Source organism: Parasteatoda tepidariorum, chromosome 4 (genome assembly GCF_982258835.1).
Source record: "Parasteatoda tepidariorum strain Cologne lab strain chromosome 4, Ptep-v5.0, whole genome shotgun sequence".
NCBI lineage: Eukaryota > Metazoa > Arthropoda > Arachnida > Araneae > Theridiidae > Parasteatoda > Parasteatoda tepidariorum.
Genome location: NC_141758.1, coordinates 119507386 through 119530851, shown reverse-complemented (window position 1 = coordinate 119530851; position 23466 = coordinate 119507386). Strand labels below are relative to the sequence as shown.

General features: G+C 31.9%; 1 protein-coding gene across 1 annotated transcript; it reads left to right on the top strand.

The window, feature by feature from the left end:
• Positions 1–8578: 8578 nt before the first annotated feature.
• On the top strand, positions 8579–12457 carry LOC147812650 (uncharacterized). The gene has a single exon (XM_087162372.1). It carries the CDS (start codon positions 8579–8581, stop codon positions 12455–12457), a length of 3879 nt encoding a protein of 1292 aa, XP_087018498.1.
• The last annotated feature ends 11009 nt before the right edge of the window (positions 12458–23466 follow it).

Here is a 23466-nt window from a genome sequence, read left to right as displayed (position 1 = left end):
TTTCTCTTACTTTAAAATGTGTTACACTTTTTCCTTGTAATTCGGGTTGGATAAAACATCGATTAACGACACTCTTTGGTCGATCCAGAAAAACGGGAAATTCAGACTTCCGGAATAGCGATGATCCCGAGCATCCCGGATAATTGGTTCTCTACTGTACCACGAAGCTTCAGATGCGCTACAAGGAGCTATAGATAGTAAATTGCATGTCTAAAAAGTGCAGCTATTTAGTAAAAGTTATACAGAAAATAATTTAATTAGAAACTATGGCCTTCACTGTTGGAGGCAAGGGGCTATTGTTTTTTCTCTCCCCTTTTTTTAAGTGTCAACTTCGCTTAAAGGAATACCATCGGTTCCTGCCAAATCTATGCAATTAAGCGGGTTATTCGAATGAAAGGGGAGTGCAATATTCGATCTTAAATTCTGAATTTTTGCGAAATTTTACTTGTTAATGGTATAGCGTTTTGATTAAATAAACTCAGTTTTGTGATCAATAAACAATTATAATTAAAATTGTCTGTGTTAGTATCACAAAATATAACTGCCATTTATAGTTTCATAAAAATAACTGTATGTATGTATAGAAAAGTAAAATATAGGTACTAAAATATTATTTGATCCTTTCTTAAAAAGTCTATAATTGAAGACTGTTTTTATACCTCATTAATTCGTCAATTTATTAAAATTAGACTTTCTCTTTCAGTTTCTACTAAGACTTTCTTGACTTGCTTTTTAATTTCAAATATATTCAAGATTTCTGTTTTTTGCTTTTACTTATTTATATTTTTCTAATTCTCGAATCTTGGGGAAATTCCAAATTAATGCGCTATTTTACAATAGTTAGAGTTTTTTTTTGAAATTTTTTGTTTCCAAGATTCATTGCTTATTTCTTCGATTAATTCAAATTATTCCTCTTCGCCTTCTAAATTCCACAAAGCTACAAGCAGCTATACATGTTCTAAATTGCAAGCCTAATATATCAAATTATTTATTTGAAATATATAGTTTTTGATCAGAATGCAAGGAGAATAATTATTAAATAAATCACGAATGAACAACTTCCTTCCACGTGACCTTTTGACTTTGATAATTATTTCAAATTAATATCTAAAAATAGAGAATATTTTGCCTTAAATATTTTGTTAAAAAATAATACTGAACAAAATTGATTTCGAAAAATAATATTGTATTTAGCAATAAATGTTGGATATTATCCATTTACTTAAGTTCCCCCCCCCAAAAGGAATTTTTTTCTTATATTACAAATAAATTTTCTTATATTAAAAATAAATATTACAAATAAAAACTACTAAAAACTTTAAAATTTTAATCTCTCTAAATTGCTTCGTTTTAATTTACTATTCTATTGTTTCATTTGTAATGTTTTGCGAGCATTTTTTTTAAGAAGTACATAAATTTAAATTGGTAATATTTTTTAATTAAAATGAGAATATTTAAAAAAAATATTTATTACAATAAAAAAAATTGGGGGAAAAAAAACCAAAGATAAGTTTTATTTAGTTCGTTTCATTTTACTATAGCTAATTTTTATATTAATTGAAATTTTTAAAATAAAATATATTTTTTATTATTAAAAGTATTTTTTATTATTACAAATATATCTTAATATTAAATTGAAATCTGCAGACCTGAAAAATGTTTATACTTCATAGTTTTAATAACCTTCTGTCAATATCACACAGAATGATGTATGTTCTGTTATATAATACATATACAATAATTATATTTTATGCAAATAACAAATTAATTGTTACTAATATGAAAATAATTAATACTTGTAATGAAAATAATTAATACTAGATGCATTTTGTCCGCATTTAAATCTGAAAATAAATTTTAATCCCATCTTTAATCATTCTAAGCAGTAAGAGGCACTCAGGCTTATCAGACGTGTGTCACAATACTTGAAACTTTTTCGGAAATTTGTCTGCTGGCCTCTAAAATTAAAATAACATAATAGTTATGATCTTTCGTTAATAACATCTTCACTGAATAAAATAAATTTTATATAATACTTGTATAATGATTATATTGTATGAAAATATCAAATTTAAATATTAATATTACGATTTTAATATTAAGTTAAAAGTCTGTAGGCCTGAAAGAAAAATGTGTAAATATCAAAATGTGTAAATATCAAATTAATTGTTACTACCTTTATCTGTATTCTTATTGATGTTTCGTTATAAAAGACGAAAACTTTTTTTATTTTTGTAAATAAATGCAAAAGTTTTGCATATGAATAGTGTATTTTATGAAGTGTATTATATTAATACGTATTATATGAATATTTTGTATATGAATAGTGTACAGCTTTATTTAATTTTAATCACTTTTTAAAAGCATTTGAGTCTGTTACAAAAATAATAGTATGCGTTTAGAATCATGCAATTAAAGTAATTAATACTCGAAGAATTTAGTCCGCATTTAAATCTGAAAGTAAATTTTAATCTTATTTATCCCATCTTTTTTCACTCTAAACAGTAAGAGACACTCTTTTATCATACGTGTGTCACAATATTTGAAACTTTTTCGGAAATTTGTTTGCAGGCCTCTAAAATTAAAATAACATAATAGTTATGATTTTTCGTTAATAAAATCTTCACTGAATCAAATAAATTATCTATAATACTTGTATAATGATTATATTGTATGTAAATACCAAATTTAAATATTAATATTACGATTTTAATATTAAGTTAAAAGTCTGTAGACCTGAAAGAAAAATTAGCATTTGTACTTGATAGTTTGTGTAATCTTCTGTTAATATCACAGTGAATCATACAAATAATATTATATAATACTTATACAATAATTATATTGTGTGTAAATATCAAATTAATTGTTTCTACCTATATCAATTGTATAATTTTTGTAAATAAAGTTTTGTACATAAGTTTTGTAGATAAATTATGTGCTTTATTTAAATTTAACTATCTTTTTAAAAGCATGTTTGTCTTTTGCAGAAATAATATGCGTTGAATCATAGAAAAGTAATTAATACTTACTGTATTTTGTCCACATTTAAATTTGAAATTAAATTTTAATCCAATTCCTACTCACTCTAACTATTCAGATGCACTTTCTTAAAAGTCATATGATGCAATATTAAAAAACCTTCTTGGAAATTTTAATTTTAATCAGTTAATAATAGTTCGTGATTAATTTACAAGTGTGAAGAATAATCAACAGGAATAACTTTCCACAATAAGAATCACTGTTAACTGTTTAGTACTTGTACACGCTTACGTCCACCGGTTTTTTTTTTTTTTATGCAAATGCCTTTATTACAAAGTTACTGATTATATTGATTTTTTGAATATCATTACAGCTTCACATCCAATGGATAAAGTTTCCTAATAGACTTAGAAAGTTTATTTAAAGTTCTTTTTAGAAATTCATATTTTTTTTAAAACTTGTGTTCACAACTTTAACACAACTCTTACTATAACATCTCATCATGAATCAAACAAGGAAGAAAACGAAATGAGGAGGGGCATTATTCAAAATTTCGACCTCTAGTTTTGTTTGGTGACCTAACAGACATCTCAAAGCAATTTGTTAAGATAAAATTATTACAATTTCTCTTCTTAATTAATAATTATTTATTGTCCTTTATGATATTAGATTAACAAAAGCATGTTTTTGGGAGTTATTCAACTCTAAATAAAAATCAACTGCATTCAATATAATTTGACAAGAAGATACCACGTGCGGTTTCTTTAAGATTGTCATAATTTACCAAAAGCGAGCAGTTTTTTTTCAGGAACTTAGAATGTTTGTGGTCTCGGTACATGTAGTAGATACCTTGGATGTTTGATTCGTATTGAAACAGCACCAGCTGCCATAGAACGAATTGCATTTATTACTTGTGTACAAATTGCATTTATTAATTTGGAATCATTGGTGTCAATTATAGTACGATTTTTACGGTTGCCGTAAGCGAACTTTTAATCTATTAATTTATCTTTATTATATGAATTTAATAATGATAAAAAAAATGACCCTCGATGGCTCAAGGGATTTAATAGAGCGTTCGCCTTCCAATGAGGTGAACTGGGTACGAATCCTAACGATGGCTGATCGATACGAATCCGGCTTGCACCGAAAACATTGGTGACGTGAAATATCCACAATAGTAAACGGATCCTGGGTTAGAGTCCTTTTGCCGTCTGACCTTAATAGTAGACCACTTCTTGTCACAATTTTCGCCCAAAAGCCATTTTTGTTAGATTTTACTTACATTAATTTGATTCGAAATAGCTTGCATAAAAAAATCTTTATAAAAGCAGTTTGAAAATAAATACGTAATGGTGAAGCGTTACTCTTCAATAATCACTTCTTGCGTAATTATCATAGAATGTTGCTCTCCCAGTTACCGTCTGAAACAGTTCGTTTTTAAAATAAAATAAAGAAAAATTTAAAAAAAAAATTTATTTCTTGTTTTATATTCAAATGTTGCTTTAAACAAAATAAGATTAGTCAATAAGAACATTCTTTTTGGCCCACACTCAATGTGAACCATTGTCTATTTCGGTTATAGGCATTGTGATTCTCTGCTGTCTAATTATTATTATGTACTGCACTTGAGGGGGTCATTTTGTGGACACTTTAATGATTTTTTATAATTTTTCGGTTCAGTTGAGAACTTTGATATTATTATCAAGTTATTGGATGGGTGTCAAAGTTTCTAAAAACATATACATATACTAAGAAATATTTATTAAACATCCTAAAAATTTTTTTTACTTTGTCCATATCACCATCGATTGTTAGCACAGGTGTCACTATAATCGATAATGATGCAGGCATGACATGAGTCGTGATAACAACATTCATTTTATCATGCACTTAATGTGAACCATTGTCTATTTCGGTTATAGGCATTGTGATTCTCTGCTGTCTAATTATTATGTACTGCACTTGAGGGGGTCATTTTTCGGACACTTTAATGATTTTTTATAATTTTTCGGTCCGCTAGAGAGCTTTGATATTAATATCAAGTCATTGGATGGGTGTCAAAGTTTCTGAAAACATATACATATACTAAAAAATATTTATTAAACATTGTTGAAAAATTAGTTATTTTGTCTATGTCACCCTCGATTGTTAGCACAGGTGTCGCTATAATCGATAATAATGCAAACATGACATGAGTCGGGTTAATAACATTCATTTTGGCCTACAATTATTGTGAACTATTGTCTATTTCGGTTATAGGCATTGTGATCCTCTGCTGTCTGATTTGTATTACGTACCGCATTTGAGGGGGTCATTTAGCCGACACTTTAATGAATTATTATAATTTTTCGGTTCACTAGAGAGATTTGATATTATGTCATTGCATAACACTTTTTTCCCAAGTGTGAGAAAACAGCAATCCAAATTCCGATCTCAGTGTCGTTTAGATTTCAGAAAAATTTGAAGCACCATCTTCCAAATCATTCGTTCTCATATAACTCGAACATTAAGAAGTATATATGCTAGTTAAATTCTAATTATGCAAATGAATATTCACGGAACTATTCCTCCACGTATAAAATAGAATCCTTAGCTTTGCTTACAGAACGTTTAAAGTTACAAAATCTTTTAAGAGGACAAAAATCGTCTGCTTTTTCATTTATTCAAGTTTTGCTTACCAGAGAAAATCGTCTGCCTTTTCATTTATTCTTTTAAGTATTGCTTACCAAGGAAAAAAACCACTTTTCTTTGTAGCATGCAAGTTAAATTGTGTAATTTTACGGCTTTTAATTCCATTATCGATATTGTGATAACATCCTTAGACATTTGTTGCAAAATTAACAAAAACTAATTAGAACACTTTAACTATTTCCAAAAAAAAAAATTTAGATTGCGGTAGTTGCGTTAAAAGAAAACTGAACAAATATGCAAAAAGTGCATATTTGTTCATTTGCGCATATTTGCAACAACAAAAAATGCATTAACATATCATTCTAGCCATTCTTTGCGATATAAGAGATTTAATGTAAATTTCATGAACACATGATACTTCTCTTATTTATTTTTTATCATTTGTTTCGTTTTTATTCCTTTTTCAGTCATTTTTATCAATTTTGGCCCTTTTTTTTAAGTTTGCTTGGGAAATAATAAATTACTGTAAATTTTGCGTTGAATCTTCCATTTTTTGCTTTTATAGAAAATAGTGATATTGGTTCCAGTTTATCAAGATAATAAATTTCCCTTGATCGAGAGTCATTCTTTCGATTTTAAGAATCCCATAAAACGTTTGATAAATTCTGATGTTCTACAACATTGTAACTAACGATTAATTAATTCTTATTTATTTTTCATTCTAGGTATCAATATACTCATAATTGTGTTCATAAATTCTATACTTATTTTAGTTAAAATTTTAGTTTTTATCGAATTTTTAAAAACAGGTTACAATTTAGAGTGAAAAAAATAATATAAATAATTTTATTGGGGGACATTATTTTTTTCATTTCAAGGCCATTTTTTGACTTTTATAAACTTTTTTTAGCATCTCTTAAAAGTAATTTTCAAGAATTTTTAAGACATTAAAGTAATATTTCGCAGGTTCTTTTTCAGATTTTTCAATGTGAAATGATTTCACCATAAACCTTTCTTGGCATAAACGATTTTATTTAGATGCATACTTATGCCACGGCACAAACATGAAGTATATAGAAAATAATAGTAATTAATCACATAATCAATGAAACTTCGCGCTCCATCATAGAACATTCCAGTCTTCTCACCTCAAGCTAGAGAAGCCCCCAGCTTCTTTTTTTTTCTTAAGTTTTTTTCGTATCTCGCAGCGCCATCTATTGTCGAAGATTCTTACAAGTCCCCCCAAAGGAAGCACATTCGTCACCTTAGAGACAATGCTGCTGAGAGAGAGAGAGAAAACCTGAAAAATACAATAAACAAAAAAACAGCAACACAGCTTCTATTCAGGTGATGAAATTCAAGTGAGAGCTCCAAAATATGCAGCTCCCAAAAATCATAAATATATAAATATATATATATAAGTATATAAAAAAAACTATATTCCTTATGATAAGGTGAGAGCTCACTTTATATTTGTAAATGTATGCTCCCATAAATAAGTAATTATAATTATTTGGGCGAAAATTATACAAAATGGAAATTAAATGTTTGTGTTCCGACATGGAACATTAATTTAGTTTACTCGTCAGAGTACGAACACGCCAGTGTTCTAAAGTGAATTCTTTTATTCGCCAGAGTACGCAGATAGCATATTTCTAAAAAGAATTTGGTTGTTCTTGTTGTTTTGATTTTCGTCCCAAATAATTGAAAATTTTATTTTATTATATTGAATTTATTGTGGTTTTTAAGTTCTGCTTTGGAAATTGTTGGAAGCACGCCAGTGCATAACATATAGCGTGGTATCGTAATTGAAAATTTTATTTGATAAAATTGAATTTATTGTGGTTTTTAAATTCTGTTTTGGAAATTTTTGGAAGCAGCATAAAATATAACATTGCAATCGTATTTCGAAAATAAAGAATGCTGAATGATCTATTATTTATATCAACTAAGATTTATTAAACCAAACAAAAAAAAAGCATAGGTTGTATCAAATAACGGAATATAATTTGGCGTCAACCAACCTTGGAAGTCTCATTCTAAAACGATTGTTTTGTTTCTTTTATTTTTGCATAAAATGTTTTTTTTATTTCTGAAAGAAGAGGCAAGTGTCTTTTAATAAGAAAAAAAATACATAACTGAGTTTGTTTTATTCTATTTGATTATTTTGATATTGAATTGTATCATTGTTGAATTTTTTTATACGTATGATATATTTTGTTTTCGTACATTTTAATGAGAAATTTATACGAAAGTTATTTATAAATTTCTTATCGCATTTAATGATTTAAAATATTCAGTTAAAGTTTTCATTCTCACGTAGAATTTGATTTTTGTTCTAAGAATAATTATTTTGGTTAAAATAATTTTTATGTTTTGAATTTGTGAACTTGTAGGAAAGTATATATTATATCTAGTGTAAACAAAGTATTGATTTAAAATGTTCATAAGTGTTAAGGTTTATTATATAAGGTTTATTATATAACAAATCGATAACTGAATATTACAAAGTATTCTCAGTATTTTGAGGTTGTTAATTTCGTTTTGAGGTTGTCAAAAATAGACATTTTCTATAGATTTGTGAATGATGTTCATTTATGTGTTTCCTTTTAAGAAATTATTGGAATATTAATTAGGAAGTAGTCAATTTTTTCCGTTAATTTTTTTTATGATTGAGAATTATTAAATTTAAGCCATGGCATTTTTGGGAAAGGGTAAAAAGGAGGATTTGATAACGTTGGCCACCGAATTAGAAATTGTTGTGGATCCAAGTATGAAAATTATAACACTAAAAAACAAAATAACACAAAATGACACATATGATGAAGCGTTTGCCAGAGAAATGTTTTTCTCAATTGTGGAAGAGAGGAAAAGGAAGGAAGAAATTGAGGAACAGCGAAGGAAGGAAGAAATTGAGGAACAGCGAAGGAAGGACGAAATCGAAGCTCAGCAGAAAAGAGAACAAATGGAATTTGAGTTGAAAAAACTTGAAATTGAATCCCGTACTCAACTAACTCAAACTTCATCGCCCAATGGAAACGGACAACATAACGTTGACTTAATTAAGCTCATTCCTAAATTCAAGTTAAGGGATGATGATATCGTGATTTATTTATCTTTATTTGAAAGACAGGCTAAAAGAACAGGGATTGATTCTAAAGACTGGGTGTCATGTTTATTAACTTTATTGCCTTCTGAAATCATTCAACTAATTGGTAGAGAATCTGAAGAAAAATTTGAAGACTACGAATACATTAAGACCATCTTATTAAAGAGATTTAAATTGAATCCTGAAAGTTTTAGAAAAAAGTTTGTGATGCACCAGAAAAGCACTGAAAAATCGTGGAGGGATTTTTGTTATGAAATCACGAATTATTTCGAAGAGTGGATTGATGGACTTGAAATCAAAGACTTTGCCAGTTTAAAAAATCTCATTATCACTGATCAACTTAAGAAAAAGGTACCTCATGAAGTAAGAGACCACCTTCTTGATGAGTGGGCAAATTTCGTTTCTCCAACCAAATTAGCGGATAAGCTTGACGAATATGACAGTGTACGTAATGATTCAAGGAAAACAACTGGAATTCCCTCAAAAGACAAAACTAATGAAAAGTGGCGACCTCGTTCTCCACCTTCAGAAAGAAATTCAAGAAACAAATCATTCTACAAACAGGGCTCATCAAGCGCATATACACCCCGTAAGAGTGATGAACTACAGAGGTCGTTTTCCAAACTATCTTGTTATACTTGTGGAAGAGAAGGCCATTCATCCAGATTTTGCTTTAAAAATCGGCAACCTAGAAACACTCCTACAACTGCCCAAAACAATTTAATCCAATCGTCACCACTCCCTTTAGAAAAAGAAAAACCAGAAGTGCTAACTGCCAAGATTTCTATTCCTGTCTCAAAATCCGTGGATATATCTGGAAACATAGATGATTTAAAACTCGTCAGAGTTAAATGCGGAAACGTGGTTCTAAATGGCATTGTAGACACAGGAGCCCAGATATCGGTAGTCCGCGAGAAGTTAGTCGCCGACATACCTTGTGAAGGAGAAAGTAAAATAGAGATATCTTCTGCTTTCGGAGAAAGCGAAGTCACTCCACTGAAAATTTTCCAAATGAAAATAAATGACGAACTTCATGGTAGTGTACCTATCACCTGTGCTGTTTCAAAGAAGCTGGTAACCGATTTGCTGCTAAGTTCTTCAGCTTATGAGATACTGTGTGAAAATATTGAGCTTTGTCACAGTAATCTTCAATGGAATACCTCTTCAGAGGGGGAAGACTCTAGCGACGAACCATCACCGTTGAAAGAAAATACTTCAAATTGTGCTGTCATTACCCAAATTTCACAAAAAGACATTAAGAATGCAAGAATGGAAAATGACACTAAATTGGATTTTAAGACTCTTCAAGAACAAGATGAGAGTCTAGCAAAATGCTTTGAATGGGCGAAAAGGAACAAAAATGCTTATACAGTTCAAAACGAAATTCTACTTCACTCGGAGAATATTTGTGGCGAAAACATCAAACAAGTTGTGTTACCCTTAGAGAAAAGAACAGAAGTTCTGAGAATGGCTCATGAAATTCCTCTTGCTGGTCACCTCGGTGAGAAAAAGACAACTCAACGAATTAAATATTCATTCTTCTGGCCTACTATCAAACAAGACGTTAAGAAGTTCTGTGAAAGCTGCAAGGAATGTCAATTGAAGCGAACAATCACATATAAAGATAGAATTCCAATCCAACCTATCGTCAGACCAGAAACACCCTTTGAAGTATGGAGTGTTGATTGCATTGGACCGTTAGAACCATCATCCAGAAGAGGTCATCGGTTTGTGATATGTGCAATTGATTTATGCACTAGATGGGCAGAAGCCATCCCTGTTAGAGAAATAAGTGCAAAGACCACATGCAACGTCCTGATGAAGATTTTTTCTCAAACTGGATTTCCGAAAATGATTTGTTCCGATCAGGGAACTAATTTCACAGCCAAACTCACACGATCTTTTGAAGATTTACTTGGCGTATGTCCCCGATTTTCCACTCCCGGACACCCCGAGAGTATGGGTGCTGTCGAACGATGGAATAGGACTTTAAAAGAAATGATGAATAAAAATATCCAGGAACATGGAAGAAATTGGGACCTACACCTTCCCTATCTTCTGTTTGCCTACAGGGAAGTGCCACATAGCACCACTGGTTTGTCTCCCTTCCAGATGGTGTATGGAAGACTGCCACCGGGACCTTTATCCTTATTGAAAGAGATCTGGACAGGCGAACGTAGCGTTCCAGTCACTGCATCCCGCTCAATTGAAACTTACCTACTTGATCTTATCGGAAAAATAAGAAAAGCTCATGACATTGCAGCTGAAAACTCCAAAATCTCTCAAGACGGATACACATCAAGATACAACTTACGGTCTAAGGATAAGACTTTGAATGTTGGGGACAAAGTCCTCGTGCTAATCCCATCGTCATCTCACAAATTGCTCAGTACTTGGCAAGGACCAGCTACTGTAATCGAACTTACCAGACCTCACTCTGCCAAAGTCGAAATGGAAAACGGGAGTATAAGGGAACTCCACATAAATAAATTAAGGCCTTATATTGTTCGAGTGGATCATATTGGTATCATTTTCGACCAAGATGAAGACTTTGGAGATATCCACTATGCACCAGCGGATCTTATGGACAAATCTACTGAAGACTTATGGACCCACTTGCAAAAGATGAAAGGTGACCTAAAATATTACCAGCGAAAGGAACTATTCAATGTGTTAAAATCATACACCGATGTTTTTAGTAGCAAACCAGGTCAAGCCCATGTCGATGGTCATGACATAAAAGTTACAGCAGACTGCAGTCCGAAGAGATTAAAACCCTATCGTGTCCCCATTTCGCTACAAGACGAAGTTGATCGACAAGTTAAAGAATTACTAGAATGGGATCTAATAGAGCCCAGTGACAGTGAATGGGCACATCCTGTGGTATGCGTTGCAAAAAAGGATGGTAGCGTTAGACTGTGCATTGACTTTAGACTTCTGAATAGCTTCACAATTCCTGACGCATATCCAATGAAGATCGCAAAAGACCTACTTTTTGAAATAGGCAAAGCCCACTTTATAACAGTAATCGATTTAACGAAAGGGTACTGGCAAATCCCGATGAAGGAAAGCGCCAAATCATATACAGCATTTGTCACTCATGCTGGCCATTACCAGTGGAAGGTCCTTCCGTTCGGTTTAAAGAATGCTGGAAGTACCTTTCAAAAATCCATGGATAAAGTACTAGCTCGCCATAGACGCTACTGTCGCTCATATATTGATGATGTGGCGATATTTTCCAGATCCTGGGATGAACATCTCTACCACATCGACCAGGTGGTTCAAACTCTGCGAAGTGTTGGTCTAACCGCAAATCTAGAAAAGTGTGATTTCGGAAAGAGTCACGTGAAGTTCTTAGGCCATATAATAGGTTCTGGCACTCACTCTCCAGATCCTGAAAAAGTAGAAATCATCCAAAATTTGTCTAAGCCTACCACCAAAAAGGAAGTTAGAAGTCTATTAGGGCTGGTGAGCTATTATAGAGAATATATCCAAAATTTTTCTGAAATAGTTCTACCTTTAACGAACCTTACTAAAAAGAATGTTCCGAATAATATTTCATGGGACTCGAAAGCAGAAGCATCCTTCAACAAACTTAAAGAAGAGCTGATTAAAATGCCATCACTACATACTCCAGACATCGATAAACCCTTTCAACTCTATACTGATGCGTCTGCGTTTGCAATTGGAGCATGTTTAGCTCAAAATAATGAACAAGGGAAAGAGATCTCTTAAAAGTAATTTTCAAGAATTTTTAAGACATTAACATCCTAATTCTAAAAATAAGTAATAATAATAATAATAATACACAACTTTTCTAATTAGAGCGAATTTTCCTCTTCTAAAGTCTATTGTTCGAGTATTCATTTAAAGTCTCCTACTCTCATGTGCGCACTTTTCTCTTTTTGAGGAAAATGTTGGTGATTTGAGGTAGAGAAGGGAGCATATTTTCGGCGGAAAATACTTTTCGGTATATAGCTTCCCACTGAATTTAATGAGACGAATTCCAAGACGATTAGTCTAATAGTTTAGAAGTTATGAGAATTTTTTGCATGAAAAGTACTAATTTGTACTTGAACCTATTTACGCTTCTGATATTGCGATGCAAAACAGTAAAATATTGTTTTTTCGCATTCGTGTATTATACACAATGGAAGATAAAGTTTAAAAATTGAAAGCATTTTTATATATCAGCAATACTTTTTTTAAAATTTTTTATTTTAATTTTATTTCCGATGCAATTGTTTCCGCAATTATATGAGGTGATCGGACTAATAGTTAAGAAGTTGTAAGCGTTTTGTGTACAAAAAATATAATTTTGTACCTGCTTTTATTTCAATATTGCTGTACAGACAAGTGAGGTACTTTTTGCTACGTATATTTTTTGGTTTAATCAAATGAGTCAAAAACACGAATCAGAAGGGTAGATATTTGAAGTATTCATTTAAAGTTTGAAAGAAGAAAAAAAAAGAGTTTTCCTGAACGACTTTCCATTTTTTGAAGACTATACCCCTATTCTTTATTTCATTTTTTTTTTATTTTTAATAACAATTATTCTTTCATCACTGAACTAATAATTATTATTCAATAGGTGCATTACTAATGGGTCACCTCGTGACTTTGAATGGTTTATAGACGTACTTAGTGACGTCGAAGGAAAATACGTCACTAAGATTTTAGAGGTTCATATTTTTGACACTCAGTTTTTTTCTCACAGGTTTGATCTCAGGACAACTATGCTAGTAAGAATCAATTTTTAATAGTACTCATTTGGAACTTTTAGAAATAATCCCAAATCCATTCGAAAACCCCTCTTCCTTTGTTTTGCATATTGTCCATTATACCCCAGCTTTTAATATATGGGTAATTTTACTGTTTAGTGTCACATGTTATAAAAAATATGTGACACACTTTCTTTATATGTTAATATTAAGAGAAGATATGGGACATTAGGAAAAATTTAAATCAAGTGCTATGGTCTTCTGTTATAAAGGGAACATTGGCAACACAATTAGGTCCCATTGTGCCCGAATTAATTCGCTTTATATTTTTACGGAGTAGCCTCTTGGAGTTATTAATAGAAATAATAATTGGGAAATTTAAAAATTAAAGATTATGGAATGTATTGAGAAAAAAATGTAGGCTTTCGTGTAAATAAGGTTAACACAAAAATTTGCATTATAATTAAGTACTATTGTGCCTCAAATAAATTGTTTATAATTTCAGGTATAACATAATAATATATTTGGTCAACCTTGAAAATTACAGGTTAATAAAGACAAAATCATCTTGCATATGCAAAGAACACAAAAAAGAAAAAATTAAAAACCCCTTGTGCGCCCGAACGTCTAAGATTTGGAGGCTAGCCTTCATATTCATTTAAATTAAAATTAAAAATGGAGCCTAGTTTCAAAATTACAAGTTGTGGTTGAAGCAAAATATAGTCCTTTATGCATTACAGGAGAAAACAGGAAATCATCAGAAATTTTCCAAAGTGTTCTAACACAGCGTTTCTCAAACTTTCAGTGTTCGCTGCCCAGTTTTAAATCATGATTTTCACCGCACCCCCCGCTTGCAATAAAATGTATACAATAATAATGTATATTGAATATTTTATATTCTGTTTTTAAATCATTTTTAACTAACTGTCAAAGCAAAAGTAAAAGCGAGGCAACGTTAGCGAGAAATCACATCTGGCATTTTGCCAAGCGGGCTGTGAAAAGATGAAATGAATAAAGGGGGGGGGGGGAATTTAAAATTTTACTTTGTTGGCATTTTAAAGTATTTTTTCAGTTACTTTTGTGATAATATGGGGTTCTTTGTGGTAAATTCTGAAATTTTCTTGTTAATTTGGGTATTTTTATACTAGTTATGGTTTTGGTTAGTTAACTCTTACTTACTAGTTATGGTAAGTTAACTCTTTAGAAAAAATTAACTCAGTAATTCTTGATTTATTCTAATGAATTAACTCACAAGAATTGCTAGTGACGTCACACAAGAACTATCAATGTCGACGGAGGACCCGGGGAAGAGTTGTCTTTTCTTTGTAAGAGTCCCTGGAATCGGCTCGTCCGGGACACTGTTCTCGCTCTTGCGGTGTCCGGTGAGCCTCTGCCGGCAAATCCGAGGGAGAGAGTGAGATTTTCGTGCCGGTCCGTAACCATATCCGCAGCAGGTCTCCAAGGTGAACAGCTCTAGTCGATAAAACAATGTAGGTAAGGGAAGTCGGCAAGTTCGATCCGTAACTTCGGGATAAGGATTGGCTCTGAGGACTGGGCCCGTCGGGCTCGGGTCCGAAGCGGGTGTGGATAAAAAAATTACACAGGATAAAAAAAAAGATTTACAACACAATTAGGTTCTTTTGAGGCAGAACTAATTAATTTATAATTTAACTGCTTCTCCTCGTGCCTTTTAATATTGAAAAAATAATTGCGGAGATATTTGAAAATTATAAGTTAAAATAAAATCAAAATATATATTTTGTACATGTAAAAAAATAAATTGTTATAAGAGTTAGGCTTCCTTGAGGCTGTTCATTTTAGGTTTACGGCTTTTACTTGAGTTTACTAACACTGACAAAACAAATGGAGAAATGTTTGGAAGTTATAGATTTAAATAAAAACAAAATTTAGGCCAATATGTGTATACAGAAAAAAAAAGTTTGACATTGCAATTAGATTTCCTTATGATCAAACTGATTTGTTCAAAATTTTGCATATAGGCCTCCATTTCTTTAATATTAAAATTGTTACTGGGGTAAAGATTGAAAATTAAAGATTAATATAAAAAGCAAAATATAGACTCTTATATATGTGCAAAAAACTCTAGAAATCTTCAGAAATTTTTCACCCTTGGTTAAGCGTCCAATTTACTTTGCTATCTGAAGACTTCCCCTTGAAGTAAAGGATGACTGGCACGCGTAAAATCTGTCGGGTTACAAACTCCTCCATGTTTCTATGACAAATTACACCTTTGGGGGTACTGAATTGGGGATTGATCGTTCTCTGGTTCAGGTCAAAATTACGATCTGTGGCTGAATGAATGGGCGTATGAACGGGTAAGCCCAGTAAACGAGTGTGGCGTATGGGTGTAGCAGAAGTCTAATTCTAGGTCATAGATGGCGACACTGGAAAACAAGAACTATCGCACCTCTCGCCTTAATGGCCTACGAGAACAGCAACAACCTAATTGCTCTAAAATTGAATGAGATAAAATTCAAGCTGATATGATTAATAGTTTTGAAATTGTGTCCTCTTCATAATAAAAGCAATTGAAAAATAGAAGTCATTCTATTTTTCAATTGCTTCAACTTAGAAGACTCACGTAAAAAGATTTTTTCTGCGTCGTTTCATTCGGCTTTTCTCACATCCCCCTCATCTCGAAACCTCTGATGCTCTTTACAGATTAGCCAGTGAACTAGATTTGGGTGATTTATTACTGCTTTTATGCCAAGGAGACATATTGAGCACAATCAAACAAAGAGCATACCCGCTCATTTTACAGCTGTCCGCTCGTAATATTTTAAGCAAATTTTTAGTTATAAATCATTAATTAGAATTTTTATTTTGCGTTATTTTTTATCAGCATTTCTTACTTTTAAAAGCTTCATACAACACAGGGGAAAACATCAAACATCTGAGTGGGAGCCGCAACCATTGGCTTCGTAGTCAGACAAGCTGACCAATTGAGAGATTTAGTGTTGAATTGAAATATGATGGATTTAGATTTATTCTTCTTGGTGAACGGTTACGCAAATTTAATTGGAATTTAATTACAAATTTAAGACGAAATTTAATTGGTTTACATTGAGTATTTCATTTAAAGATTTTGAAAGAGTGCGCCAGCCATCATTTTGCGCAGGGGAAATCTTTGGCGGACGGGGATTGAATTCACGACCTCTCGGACATGGGCTCTACTGCAAACCAGCCAGATCCTCCGGGATGTTTCCCAGACCGTCGCCAATAGCCCATAGTGCAGCTCCAGTGCGACGTAAATTAACAACAACAACAACAAACCAGCCAGACTATCCCGGTCTTTCTGATCTAAACTTTCAACAATGAAATAAGAACTTTTTAAACTTTAGAGTGAAGTATGCGTTCAAAAAAAAAAAAAAAAAGAAAGAAAGAAAGAAAATAGGAGTATTTACACATTTTTTGTTTATATCAATGTAGACATATGTAGACAATGTAGACAATGTAGACATCAATGTAGACATATCAAGTTTATCAGCTTTTAAACCAACGTCTCTGATAGATTTATTGGGTTTTTTTTTCTATCGGCAGAGACTGAATTTCTCGTTCTTCGCTTCCGAATATGCCGGAACTATTGCTTGCAGTACCTGTAAACCTAAGTCAACATTACAGTAGTGCACGAGGCGAGAAACATTACCCACGCTATTCTGCCTCATTAACTTCACACCGGCCAGATGGTCGAGTGGTTAGCGTGCCTGACTGCGAAGCCAATGGCTGCGGGTCCGAATCCCGCTCCGGGAATGCATATTTCTCTCTGTGTGTTGTTGGTCGTCGGGCTACCGAAGCGGGGGTGCCATCCCCTCCGCAGAGGATCAAAATTGTGATGGCATGTCTTCGGATCATCCTCCGGGATGTTTCCCAGACCGTCGCCAATAGCCCATTGTGCAGCTCTAGTGCGACGTAAATTAACAACAACAACAACTCTGTGTGTTGTTCTTTATTGCGTGATGTGTGAATGTGGCCCAACCTGTAAACGGGTATCTGTTGCAGTGTAGCGTGGGTAATTTTGCTCGCCTCCGTGACTTTGGTTCACAGGTGCTCACTGGCTAACGTTAAATGAGTAACACTTCCGGCCTGCTGTTCAAAGTTCAGTGCCTGCTGTTAGGAAAAAGAAGCATTCACTTCACACATCACAACAGAGGACAACACAGGGAAAACATCCATGCTCTGAACGGGATTTGAACCCGCATCTATTAGCTTCGCTGTCGGGCACGCTAACTTCTTAGCCACCTGAGAAACTGCTAGATTATTCATTTTATTTACTTATTGGTACACAAACATTTGCAGGCTAGTTTGTTAAATTAGGGTTTGTAAGCATTTGTCAAGTTGAAGGATAGGTAGCATAATTTTGAAAAGAACAGCATAAACAGGCATCAAAAGTAAAAGCGGAATTCGAACCAGCTACCTCCATGCGAGCGTTAACCATGCGAGCGTTATAGTTGAATTGTAGTTGTTGTAGTTCATTTACGTCGCACTAGAGCTGCACAATGGGCTATTGGCGGTGATCTGGGAAACATCCCTGAGGATGATCCGAAGACATGCCATCACAATTTTGATCCTCTGCAGAGGGGATGGCACCCCCGCTTCTGTAGTCGGACGACCTGCACGCGAAGGCGAGCACTTTACGGTAGAGCAGTTTTACAAGGACCAATACCGCACAACCTCGGTCCTTACGCAAACTAATCCAAGTGGTCACCCACCCGCACACTGACTGCAGCTAGTGATGCTTGACTTCAGTGGTCTGCTGGGAACCGTGTTTTAACGATGAGTCCACTGCGGAACATGTTGAATTGTATGAAAGACTTAGGTTTATCTTTTTTGCTTCAGACATCCCTGGTCGAGCGATATCATTAGCCAAACATTCTGCAAAGCGTGGAAATAGAGGGTTCGAATCTTACTGTTACCCTTGATGTATCTTCGTGCTGTCAGTATCTGTATTGTTCTATTTCTTCTTCCATTTGACAAAGTTTTATAAGGCTAAACTGAGCACACGAGTCGGCAAATGTATGTAATTCCAATAAACCAATAATAATCCTTTTTTGTTGACGGTTACACAAAGACTAACTAAAACTTCATTTTCTGGATCTACATCGCTCATTTCAATAAATGAACATTCATTTTAAACAAATTCTTTACCAAGGTTATTTCGAACTTTTTTTGCGAATTAGAATATTTTTAAAAGAATATTATTGAGATATATTGTTATTGAGAATACATCATATTTCTATAAATCATATTTCAATATACCATATTTCGATAAATCACTAAGTCTTGTTTTGATTTGTTTCATTTCTGATCTCGGGTATTTTCTTTTATCAAATTTTGTTTTTTTTAATTCTGTATTTCCTTAACTTCAGCAATTTGGTTATCATTGAATTTTAAACAATTTTCGTAATATTCGAAAAGTTTTGGTATTGATAATTTAATAAATAGTTTCCAACAATTTTGAGTTGGACGGAGACGTTAATTTCTATGAAATAATTGTCCCTTTATTTAATTAACTTTTATTCTGTGGCTATGGGACATGTTGTTGTCTCATTCAACTTTTAAAATTACAATCTTACACAAACTTTTTGTAGTCTTTAAAAATGTTTTTAAAGCTAACTAAAAAAAATGATTTTTGATTAATTTTTATATGAATTAGGACTGACTTTTATTTTCTTAAATCTAAGATCCTATTCAATTACCTAATGTAAAACTTATTTTAATATCACGAGATAAATTGGAACTTAATATCACGTGTTACTAAGTGAATAACTCCAAGAAACTAAAGCGAAAAAGGAAGACTTCATTGGCTTAAAAAAATATTAAGATATTAATAAAAGTAAATATGTTTTGAGAGTTCACGTTACAAGTCATTCACCTTTGACGAGTTTTAATAAAGGCCTAAGTTTAAGCATGCCAACTTTTATTACCATCTTCATACATTTGATGCAAATGCTTCAAGCTCTCAAACATAGGCATCCATTTAAAAGATTAACAAGACATGAATGACAAAAATGGATTTTTAAAAAAAATGTATAATTGCCAATGAAAAGCGGAAAAAATTGTTAAAAGCAAAACTAGAAATACCGCCGTAGCCAAGAGGGGAGTATAAAATAAAAATGAATATTTTTCCAGTGCATAGTACCCTATTTATTCATAAGTTGTTGCTCATAAAAGTATGTTAATCCAAAGTTTCTTTGTTTAAATAAAAAAAATATGTTTTTCTATGTATAATTTTTTACAGTTTTCAAATGTAAAATATTTTTTTAATTTTCTATATGTAAATGTTTAACAATAGTATTTCAATGGTCTGTTATCATGTATTGTATAATAAAATCATAAAATGCATGGTTCTACTGTTAAATATTAAAATATCATTAATAAGTGTAGGTTTATAGTAACAGATTAAATTTTTTTTCTTTGATAAAGTATGAGCAAAGTCATATTTAAAAGTATATAGTTTTATTTAATTACTATAATGAAAAGCAATTAAATAAAATTAATTATATTCATATGTTAGATTCATTTTATGTAAATTTATGCAAAAATTATTCTTTTTAAAAAATTTATTATATCTAATAAAATACTTTGCTTAAGCAAAGTACTTGCCTGAAATTAAGCAAAGTATTTGCCTAAAAATATTAATTTTATAATAAAAGTAGTATTAGTAATCTAGTTACAAATTTAAAGTTTTAGTGTATACTTTAATGCTCACTGATCGGATGTGCCCTTATACTGTAAGAGTCGTTAAAAGTTCAACATAAGAAATGAAAAAATGCATTTATCTAAAATTCAAATTAAAGTAAAAAATTTTTGTCAGCCAGAACTCCTTTGTTATAATTTTGATTAACTTTATATTTGTAAGTTTTAATTTATGCACACACTTACTAAATTTAGCCAAATTATTACAATCGTAATCTTAATTGAGAGTGTTGAGATAGCAGACCAAATTTGGATTTATGAAGTATGTTCTGCAGATTGGCGTAGTATGTTCTGAAGATCCATCAAACCGAAAATAAAAACCTTCGATTAATAAAAACCTTAGAAAGTAAAAAAAATTTTTATGGAAACCCGTCAGTGTTTAGATTGGCCAAACTTACAAAAAAAATTTACGAAACGAAGTTTACAATTTTTTTTTTTTTTTGAAATAATATCAGGAATAGTTCTACTTAGCCCTGTTCAGAATACTCTAGTTATTCGGAATCGGAGCTGTAGTGACTCAGAGGATAGAGCACTCACCTCCTAATGAGATGACCAGTGTTCGAATCAAAGCAATCGCTGGTCGATACAAATGCTGCACCCGCCTCGCATCGACTGCAGTGGTATACGGATCATGAATTGGACTCCTTTTGCCATAAGGCTAATTAAGGGAGGTTTTTTCTTCTTGTTTAATTCTAATTAATTATTCATTGAGCTTGAGAAAATAAATAGTGTATGTGTATCGATTCCTGTATGTGGAGTGTTTTAATGTTTTCGATGTATATTTCAATATTCTAAGTCATCTCCGATTCCAGTAAATTGTGACAAATTCTAACTGATTTGTGAGATGTCTAAACGTTCCACCTTTAATTTTATAGTTCCAAGTCCATACAACAACCGAGTCAGGTAAAAATTTATGAAACATTCTTTTTCCTGCTATTTGGTAAAACACTCCTGGTTACGCGAATGCGGGTTGCATCAAAAAGTCTTCCACAAGAGCAAATTTCTCCCAAAACTTGATCCACGAGTTCCCTTGTCTTCTGGTTTGGGTTTAAAATTACAAGGCTACGGTGTTAAACATTATAATGAATTCCTCTTAGCAGTAAATAATCAGGGTTGAGTTTTTGATGTCAAAAACTGGTTTTTGATATGACACACCAAAAAACTTCACAAACTGTTGAAATCTATATAATAATACTTTACAATGAAAAAATTAACTCCAGAAAATAGCCTAAATCAAACTTACAAAATGCAAACATTTTAAAGAAAGAAAATTATTTAAAATTACTATAATGATTAAATAATAAAGTACCAAAGGAACAGTTAATAACAAAATAATGTAATATGACATTATTATGTTATTAGTTGTAACAGTTAATAACAGTTAATAATGTAATATAATGAGTGAAATGACTTTGTCCTATGATCAGTGATGGCAGAGTTACAGAAAAGGCCAGATTTTTATTAAAAAGTGTGGCATTGATTTTAAACCTCCCTTTATTAGCTTTTTTTTTAATTAAATTCTATTTTATATAGAGTTATTCACAATTAACTCACCTGTACTGAAAACCTATTCATTACAATTCAATAAAAAATATAGTTCACATGCTCAATTATGAGCATTTGTCAAGTTGTCATATTTAGACATTCATAGTTGTCATATCTAAATATGACAAATATGACTTTGGTGATCTGCTGGGAGCCGCGTCCTTTGCGGGACTTAATAAACCAATAAACAATCGTTTCTTGGTTACACAAAGAATAACTTCATTTACTATGTCTACAACGGTCATTTCAAACAAGTCTTTTCCTTAATTAAGTATTCTAAGAAAATAAATTTTGTATAGGAACATTTTTAAACGTTTTTTTTATAAATCATTCTTAATTTTCATTTGAGAATATTTTGCGATTAAGTTGAATATTTAAGAATATTACTCTAACTCAGTAAGTTTAGTTTTGATTTGTTTCATTTCTGATCTCGGGTGTCTTCTTTTATCAAATCTTCAATCGGGTCATCATCGAATTTTAAAGAATTTTCGTAATCTTCAAAAAGTAGTGGAATCTATAACTTAATAAATAATTTCCAACAATTTTGAGTAGGACAGAAACATTAATTTCTATGAAATAATTGTCCTTTTATTTAATAAACTTTTATTCTGTGGCTATGGGTAACTAAGTAATAATTCAAAGAAACTAAAGCGAAAAAGATGAGTTCATTGGTTAAAAAAAATATTAAGCTATTAATAAAAGTAAATATGTTTTGAGAGATTTTACTTTACGAGTCATTCACCTTTGACGAGTTTTAACAAAGGCCTAAGTTTGAGTGTTTGAAGCATGCCAACTTTTATTACATACTTCATACATTTGAAGCAAATGTTTTAAGCGCTCAAACATAGGCATCCACTTTCAAGATTAACCAGGCATAAATGACAAAAAGGATTTGAAACAAAAAATATATAATTGCCTGTGAAAAATGGAAAATATAGATTAAAAACAAAACTAGAAATACCGCGGTAGCCAAGAGGGGGTATAAAATAAAAAGGAATACCTCTCCAGTGCAATCTTAGCCACATTAGACAAACCAGACACCCTTTAGGATTCAGACTAAGAGAACGTATGTTTGTCTATGACATGAGAACATACCCTCCAACTGCTACGGAATTACCGTAGTTTCAGAAATCTTCTTTTCAGACGGTAGCAAAATTAATGTCTTAATATTTAAAAAAAAATTTAATTTTAGCGTAACACTATTACTTATAAAAGTGCAGGCCATATGGCTAGATTCTTAAGTTCTGATAAAAGTTTTATGAGAGATCCATTTGATTTAAAAATTTCTACTTTGGTTCGCTACCACTAGAAAGAATTATTTTCAAAATCTTCATACGTTGGAGGGTAAGCATGAGAAGATATTTTTATATTCAAATATGCGATAAATCATCTATTGCCGCATTGTTGGAATCTTAAGGTACGAATCAAATTTTGATAACGCTAAATTATTACCATATCTGTGGCACCAGCTTATCTTAACCTTGCTTTACTATTATGAATGCCAATTCATTTATTGGTGGCATAAATTCCCAGCTATCGCTCCACTGGGGGTGGGTCCTGATGTCTCTCTCAGGGCTATAGCTACATTTTTTGCCCTATTTTATATTTTACTTCACTCTCGGCTACACCTTTATTTTTCTTTTTTTGCTGGCAATTTTGACATTTTTGTTTTTAAGTAACTTTCTTCGTTCACGTCTCGTGAGTCTTGAGTTTTGGTGCCTACTATAGAGCACTTGAAATATATCAAATTTTACAACCGTC

Bases quoted from the DNA above. Each gene is read 5' to 3' on its own strand.
- LOC147812650 (XM_087162372.1), top strand. From the start codon at position 8,579: ATGGAATTTGAGTTGAAAAAACTTGAAATTGAATCCCGTACTCAACTA.